Here is a 9,094-nt window from a genome sequence, read left to right as displayed (position 1 = left end):
CTCGCCACCTTTTTTCTCTTCCTGTATCTGCCTCCCCTGCCCTGCCCTGCCCTGCCCTGCCCCCAACCTCCTCTCAGCCTATGTTCTTGTAGCTCAGGATTAGGCCCTTCACTTGTTAGAAGGACACTAAGCTGGAGCAGTTAGAAAAGATGAGACATTTTCTATTCTTTTACTCAAAAGAAAAGATATCTTAAAAGGTGAAAGTGACAAAAAAAAATTCTTGGAGAGCGCTCTGCTCCTGGATGTCTCCTGACAGATGAAGCGGCATTTCTCAAACCGGCCTCCTTGCATGCTTGCCCTTAAATATTCATGCTGTTGTACCTGTGATTTATTCGTGCTGCATTCACATCTGGTTTGTGTCTGGCGTTGCCGGGAAATACGTATTGGGAGCAATTTGTTTAGCCCGGTGCATGACAGAAAGCATGCCTCATGCCCCATATAAGGTCGCGAGAAGGTCCCCGAGGGGGGAGCGAAGCGAGCCGCCGTTACTGTATCTAACCGTAACGCTGCACGTGGATGTGTGTTTGAGTCTCTGTGTGGGAGTGCCAGAAATTACCTAATGCTTATGTTGGAAAGCGAAGCGGCCAAATAAAGATGTGCTAACTACATCGGGGAGACACGGTGCCTTGCAACAGCACTTATACCCCTCAATTTATTTGGTTGAATTTTCATCACTTAACGACCGAAAGAAGGAAAGAAAACATCGGGATTGTTTGTGGATACGCCGATCCAAAAATAATCAAATGTGGTTTTTCAAATCCAGGATGTTTTACACCAAAACGGCCCCCTTGTCTGACGAAGACTTTCTATTGGTTTTTAAATTAGAGCAAGTGAAAATGTCCTGTAAAGAAAAATCTGAAGTACAACACAATATGTGTCTTTCAACAACCATGCTTTTTTTTTTCTTTCTCTTTAATTTTACAGTAAATATGCTCACATTTATCAGCTAACCTCTACTTAGAAACATTCCTTAGATGACCCAAAATCTGTATCACAGCAACACCTTCTGACCCCAATCCTGATCTTATTGCTGAGAGAAGGTGGAATGTTTTTCTCTCTCTCTTTCTTTTTTCATTGGAGCCCAAAATAATCTGAAAGCTGGAGGTCTTTATTTTAAATAATGTAAAAAAAAATCTTTAATTTCTTTGGATCTACAATTATTTAAACTTCACGTTCCTTAAAAAAAACACACAAAAAACAACAACTTCAAAACCTGTTTAATTCGAATTATTTAGTTTATTGTTGAGCAGTGAAAAAATTCACTTTTTCTTTTTTTTTGCTTCATGAGTCCTTTTGACTTAACTTGGATTTCGACCCATCTGACACCGTGGTCTAAAAGCTCCATCTTGACGAGTTTGCTCTCAGAAATGGGATTTAATCATCAAATAAGACAGATTGACCACTTACTGTTGATCTATCGAATAAAGCCCCAGTAATAGCCTGTCGTAACAAGCAGTTAATTAATCAATTTATCAACTGAGTCCATTTTTTTCAAAGGGAAGTTTTACAGAGACTTTATAATCTTTGTTATTTATGGTTTTGGTTGGGTGTGTTTCTTATTTCCTTTTTATGTTTTTTTTTTATCAGTATATACCTGAAAACAGTTCAGAACAACAATACTATTATTTATTGCAATCATTTCTGGAACAATTTATCGTCCAGCCAAATTTGTTACAGTGGCAAACCTACAATAAAGTCCAATTAAATGAGTGTGTGGTAATAACGCAGCAAACTGGGAAAAAGGTTCTAGGGGAATTCATGTTTTTCCAATGCACTGGTATTTTTTTTTTACAACAAAATGCAACTGAAAGGCTTTAATAAAACAGCAACGAGATCCCCCACCTTCAGTCTCTTTTTCCCCTCTTCTGAAGGCATCGTGCCTACCCCACTGCCCTGGTGGGGTAGGCACAAAAGCCCAAATTCCAACAATCTCCTCCTGGGAGCCCACAGTTGAAATCTCACATTTCCTAGAAGGCAGCAAGAGGAGAAACACCATCTAATGTGAAGAGAGTCTTGAGAGGTGGCTGGGTGTCAGGGGGTGGGAAGTGGGGGGCGGGGGGGTTATTGGAGGCGACGCCTGAGATGTTGTGATCCAATTTTCAGCTTTTCCTTTTCACCTCTGTTATGTTCATTGCTTGTTTAAACAGGCTCCCAGGAGACGGTGCAGCTTGGTGTGTAAATAGGATCTCTGTGGGCATAATGTGTTTGTATGTGGTCGTGAGGAATTTCATTTTTTTCCTTTTTCATTGTGCATTATTCCACACAGATGACTGAAAATCCCAAGCTGACAGATCCTTTTCCCACAAAGTTGACAACGAGAGAGAGAGGAGGCGAGGGGGGAGGGGGTTGAATACAACCTTGTGGTATTACTCTAGTACAGCATAACTATTACATACCTTTTCAGGGTCAACGAGAGGTTGACCTTACCTTGACCCAGGCTCATTTTAAGTCCCCAAAGTTATGAGCGCAGGAAATATAAGCAGATAAAACGGGATTGAAGCGCTCTAAGCTCATCTATCGCAGAGACCCCCTCTGCTCGGGCTTAGAGGCCGATTATGGCATATGATATTGAATCCTCTTTGGAGCGAGTGTGTGTACTTTCTTTTTGTGCAAGACTCGCCTGCACATAGGCGCCTGTATGGAGGGAACTCATTTGGGTGATGAACCACAAGCTGTTTGTGACCTTGCACTGGGGGTCTTTACATCCCCCCCCCCTCCCCCGCCTCCCCTCGTTGTGGGGTCAGGAGTTCAGGTGGGTGATAAAGTAATGACTTTCAATCAACATCAATCACTCACTCACGGGGCTGCGTGGCTTCATCCGTGCAGTCCAGGTAAGTGAAAGCGAGGCAGAGCCTGATGTCACTCCTCGCTGCATGAAGCTCCATTATATTAATGTAACATCCTGATTATTTGGCAGAGGCAGAGGAAGCACCGGTCGGCGCTTTCTGCAGGAATCTTCAAGAATTTCTGCATCCAAGGACGGAGGAGAGAGGAGCGGAAAACAGACCATTTGTTTTGCTGCAAATTAAAATCTGTAAGGTGTAAGGTCCATCTGTTTTGACCCGCTTTCACTCCTACAGCCTTGGATTAAACCTAGCGCAATTTAATTGAGTTGACCCACACCAGACGCCGAAGAGCAGCTATTGTCTGAATTCACAATGAGTTTTTGGACTGCCAAACATATTTGACAACTTCTTGATGTCAGTGAAGTGGATAAACTTATTACCAGCAGGGTAACAATTTTCCTTTATTTGTTTAACAGCTGGTGCTAGTAGTGCGTTGTCAAGATCCCTGTCAAAATATACACCTCATCAGAATTGAACAGTATCTAGCCCGCCTAAAACAATAAAACTGACGATGTGTAGATTTTAAAACTGATGTGTAGATTTTATTGCAAATGTTTTCAGCAGTGTATGTTTTTCAAATCAAACCTCTAGCTAATCGATATGCTTTGACCTAGAACTACCCAAACCTCTGCCCTGATGATGTGCAAAAACACCCATAAAGGAAATTTGAACACAATCCACTGAAAGAAAATCACAAAGAGTTTAATTTGCTGTTTGCAAGCGACACAGTACACATGTGACCAGATGAGACCAAGTTAAGCTTATTAATTTACACTTAAGAAAGGGCATGTGATGCAGAAAACCAACACTACACGTCACCCTGAACTCACCGTATCCAGGGTGAACCACGGTGGAGGCGGAAGTATGCTATGGGAGTATCCAGTCAAAGTCCAGATCTCCATCTAACTGAGAATCTAGTGAGACTTAATCCTCAAAGGTGATCTGAGCCCAGTCTGACTGCTAATACAAATAGGGAAGCCGTTCAGTTTCAACGTGTGCAAACTTTGTAGAAAACATAGTCCAAAAGACCCATAGTGAAACACAGACGGAAAATCGAGGAGAGCTGAACACTTCAGGTTTAATTTATGTTTTTTTTTAAATAAAATATGCAAATTTAGTATTTTCCTCTTCAACCTCTCCCACCTTTTGGTGCTCCATCACACAAAATCCCAATAAATATTTTTAAAGTTTATTGCTGTAACATGACAAAATGCGGAAATTTCAAGTGGTGTGAACACTTTGCGAAGACGCTACATGAAGAAAACCTAGCATCCTTTAACCCCGGCCCTTAGAATTGAGCGCATTTCATTTTGAGAAATGTAACGTCGTTCCATTTATTTACATGTTTCTGTCATCAACAAGAACCTGGAGTAGGAACACGAGCCGGAGCGTCATGAAATGGATCTTATTTCGGTGACAGCGGGCAGGGCACCGTTGTTTTAACAGTAAACACACAGCACGGGTCGACCTGACACTACACATACACACAGGAGGGTCATTAGCTCTCAGATGCAGGTGCACACTGACATAATGTCAAAGTGATCCTTTAACCTCTCACAGGGAACTCCAACACAAAATAATAATAAAAAAAAAGGGCTGAAATACTTATGGAACGCAAGATTTGTTTCATTTCATTTTTGTTTCTAACCTCTCACTATGCTTAAGTCTTAACTGAATACGTTCACAGCTTAATAAAAATTGTCACCAGATGTAACCATGTTGACCACTACATCGTCGTCTCTAAATTTAAATTTCAAAAGTGCAACACTGATTTGTTTTTGTATTCAAACTCTCAGCAACCAGACTGGCTCTATATCCCTATTTGTGCTCTTCATATTTGTTTTATAGCCATGCAGCAATCCCCGGGTTGTAATTTCCTTTTTGTCCCCTGACTTACTTGTCTCAAAGCCTTTCAAGTGGCTAGGAATAATAATAGAAAATGTTAAAAACTCAACACGTTTAGCCTGGTTTCTGTCCGAGATAATGTCAGTGTTCTTCGGGTTTGTGTTTTGCTTTATTTTTTCTTTTGTTCTTTCAGATAAATTCACATTCTGCTTCCTTGTTTTTTTGTGTTGTCAAACGACCATTCCTCCCTTGTCCTCAGTTCACCTTCAGTGACTTGCCTTCTCTCACAGCTACACCCTTGCTTTTAATCTTCTTCTTAAGAATTATTGGCGGTTAGGCAAGCATTACCGCCACCAACCGGTAAGGAGTGTGGACTACATTTGCTTTTAATCAACCACCTGCTTCCTGTTTCAGCTCAGCTGGGCAGATCATCCCGGTATTCCAACCAGTATTTTTAAGTTTTAATTTATTTATTCATTTATTTAAGTAAAATTGTTTGTTTTCACCTCCATGCGTTTGAATCCTGCTCTTCACCACTTGAGGACGGAGATGTCTGGAGTTCGAAGGCCTTTCCCCCTGTCCCACCATTTGACGTTAGCCTGCTCTGAGTTACAAGAATGAGTGAAAGGTAAGCTAATTTTAACAGTATTTTTCCTGAAAATAGCAAAGTTATTGTTTATTTTGTATAGCGAAGTAAAACATTCTCGTTAGCTATCCATGTCTTCGTTAGCAAGCAGAAGCTAGCATACAGCTTAGTACCTTTACATGTAATATATGACGCATGTAAGACGTCATATGCTGCCTGTTCACTGTTCCGTATTCACAGATTCACCTATTGGCTGATTTTTCCATAGACATAATATATGGATAGACGCCTCATGGGCCGCTCTCGCCTATTGGAGCTGACGAGATTTAGGGCGGCCATCTTGGAGCGGTATACCACTCCACTCAGCCTTATATATTTGGCAGGCACAATAAAGGATCAGCGCATTTAATAGATCATAACACGCTGAATAGTAATCACATTGTCACACAATTAAATTTTAGGCATACAGCTATTAAAATTGCATGTATAGGAACGTATAGTTTAGCATATTTAAATAATTTTGGTGGAATACAATGTTTTAAAGTATGACATGTTTTGCAAGATACAACCAAAGATGCAATTTATTCACACACATTATGTATATATTCCGATAATCTCATATATACACACATACACACATGCATACTTATCTGTTGTGACAGTATTTACATATTCATTACATTTTTACACAATCTAATAGCCTTATACATACACACATATATATATATATATATATATATATATATATATATATATATATATATAAAAAGTGACTTTGCTGTGGTCTTTGCCCTCTTCTCTCTGGCCATGGTGTTTTTCTTGTCCCGCTCCAGATATTCCACTCTTGCCAACGCTCTCTTATGTTTTGCAGTGACAGCGGTAAGAGAAGCTGGCAAAGCATAGCAATGATCCTAAAGACAGAGAGATGGACATCACCCATCACTTAGACATCACTATGGCACACTTTCTTTCAGACGACAGCAGCACTGTGTGTGTCTTCAACTATGTTGGTTTTATTTGTTTTATTTGTGAGAACATTCAACATGAGGGTTAGAAAATAATTTAGATTTTAATATGATCTTGACCATTATGATATGATATTTACAATAGAAAAAATACTCACATCATTAGACTGAGGTTGCAGGTCTGAACTACAAGTTTCTGGGTCATCTGGAGAGGCCACATACTCACTACTTTGGGCTTTTGTGGAGGTTATTGTAGTTCTGTAGTTTTCAACCTTAAATGTAAAAACCTTATGAATATGGACTTCACAGTATATACTACCTGTACATAAACACACATATATCCCTTAAGGCTAACATTATGCACATTTATGAATGCTAATGAACTTTTAATAATGCACCTACTCTTTGAAGGTGAACTGGGAAGCTGAAAATTGATGGTATCACATCAGCTCTCAGTCTGACAATCTGACCTGTTTTGTCAAAATCCTTCGTTTTGAAATGCTCACTGCATAGTACAGATGAATCACTTGCAGTGAATCCATCCCTCCTCAAAGCTATTTCCCACCTCTTCCTCCTCTCTTTATCTTTTGGAAACCTTTAAAACAAAAAGGTGATATCTGGGAGTGTGTACACAAAAACATTGTCCGAATGAGGTCCATGTTATTTGCAACGGTTGAAACTAAGGAGCCTTGTTGCCTGCTTAAGCTGAGCATTCAGAAAAACGTTACACTCACTATTTTTGATCTTCATATTTTAAAGAACATAAAACTCCAAATTTGATTAAAATTTGTTGATAATGATAATTAAACAAAGCTACTGAAATTGTGAGTAGGCCTGTTTGAAACATATTCCTGTCATCAAATCTCCGGCTGAAGACCGATAGCTAACATTTGCTGTCATTTCGCTGGTGGGCATAAATACAGTACAGTAATATTACATTCACAACATACTAACAATAATATGTCATTCTTACTTGTGAAAAGTTATCCCCTGGTCCCTGACATCAACAGTTCGTAGATTTAAACACGAATAAGCCGAGCAGAACTGAGGCATCTTCTGTTGTTTTGGTTCAGCAAAGTACGAGGGTATACCGCTCTAAGATGGCCGCCGTATTTCCTGCGCCGGAGCGGCCAATGCGGCGTCTACCCTTATATTATGTCTATGGATTTTTCTATGAATTATGATAATTCCTTGCTCCTGATTGGCTGTACTCACAGCGGAGAGGAGGTTAGCTTCTGCGGTAGTGCCAAGATGGCTTCCACCGTGGTTACAAATACGAATGAACATATATTTGGTGTTTTGAACTATAAAAATAGGCTACTATAAGCATTTTTAAAGGGGGCATCTCAAGTATTCGCAGCTTTCAGCTATTCGTGGGCAGATACACAAATGCTGTATTCCTGTTGCCTTTTGGAAAACCTTTTCAATTGTAGTCTACTGTTTAAAATGATAAAATTATCGAGCATAAAACATTACAAAATTGCTTTTAAGTAATTTATATTTAGGTAAAAAGTCTAAAATATACGGAGCTCCTAAAGTGAGCATAATAAAGTTTATTTTTCCTTCAATATTCCTTTACAGCAGGAGTCATCAACCTTTTTGTAACTGAGAGCTACTTCAAGGGCACTATGTGACCTGAAGAGTTACCAAATTGATACACATAGTTTACTTTTAATTTTATCACATAATGCTCTATCTAATTTTGGAATAGGTCTGTGGAGTACTTATGTGTTTGAGGGCACCATGTTGGTGACCTTTGCTTTAGAGGCGCTGTACAAACCCATTTGTTGTAATTAAACTTACTGAGTATTTAAGTGTTCCCCATTTCTAAAGACAACCATCTCTCGGTTATGCTCTTAAAGCTATATAAAATGATGCACTACATGGTTTATACACATTTTAACATTTTATAATCTTTGGAACTGAAATCTTCAAAGCTTTTTGTTTATTTTTCATATATTATATATATATATATATATATATATATATATATATATATATATATATATAATACCCAATCAGTGGATGGTTGGACACACACATTTTTAGGTGGATTCACTTATTAGATAAATGGATGTGGAATGAAATCTAGAAATACATACTTGCATCCATCTGCAAAATACAAAAATTCCACACACACAACTCTTTACACATTTCGTATCCCCAGCTCGGGTCAACAGCCTTTGGCTTCCATGACGTTTCAAAGGCAGCATCACTCCCGGTTTATTTGCGTGGCAGGGCGACGAGGTAGCCTCAGGGGTGGGACAGTCTTTACATACCCAAAGGTTCAGGTTGTGCTGGCTGTGTTGCAAGACATGCATGGAGACAGATGCCTGGTCATATCTCTGCTGCTCAGCTTTCACACGCAGCAGACTCCGGCGTCTTGCAGCGCCTGACGAAACCAAGAGATTATTGAAGGCTAAAAGAGACGCACATGAATCACTCAGCCTTTTTTTTTTTAGCTCAGAAACCCCAGCAATTAAGGACATTTCTGCTTTCTAAGTTGAGAAATAAAATTTCAAAATCCATTGTGATAGCAAAGAAATTATATGTTTATTCATATGATTGACTTGCCAAAAGAACGTATTTGAAGCTGAACCCATTTTTATCATATTTCTGCCGTCTTTCTTCCGCCTCTTGATGTGGTGGATTGACACGGGGGTGGGTTCTCCTGCAAGCCAGCCGAGTGATTCGCCCCTCTGCGCCCGATTTAAAGCTGCTAATGTAAGGGTTGAGGAAAAGGCACATTACTGTGGCTCCGTGCCTCCAGTGGTTAAAAAGCGGGCTTGTTTTCTATTTCACATGAGCAAAGACACATGTACATGTTTCCCTCCATCAGCCAGCTGCACCTG

General features: G+C 39.7%; 1 protein-coding gene across 1 annotated transcript; it reads right to left on the bottom strand.

The window, feature by feature from the left end:
- Positions 1-5,221: 5,221 nt before the first annotated feature.
- LOC116737150 (THAP domain-containing protein 6-like) lies at positions 5,222-7,428 on the bottom strand. The gene is made up of 5 exons (XM_032590162.1): positions 7,216-7,428; positions 6,645-6,837; positions 6,401-6,514; positions 6,047-6,188; positions 5,222-5,295 (listed from the first exon to the last, which is right to left on the bottom strand). The coding sequence occupies exons 1-5, from the start codon at positions 7,293-7,295 to the stop codon at positions 5,222-5,224; spliced, it is 603 nt and encodes a 200-aa protein (XP_032446053.1). The 5' UTR covers positions 7,296-7,428.
- Positions 7,429-9,094: the final 1,666 nt, after the last annotated feature.

The sequence above is a fragment of the Xiphophorus hellerii genome, chromosome 17 (assembly GCF_003331165.1).
Source record: "Xiphophorus hellerii strain 12219 chromosome 17, Xiphophorus_hellerii-4.1, whole genome shotgun sequence".
NCBI classification, from domain to species: Eukaryota; Metazoa; Chordata; class Actinopteri; order Cyprinodontiformes; family Poeciliidae; genus Xiphophorus; species Xiphophorus hellerii.
This window is presented reverse-complemented; position numbering and strand designations above follow the sequence as displayed.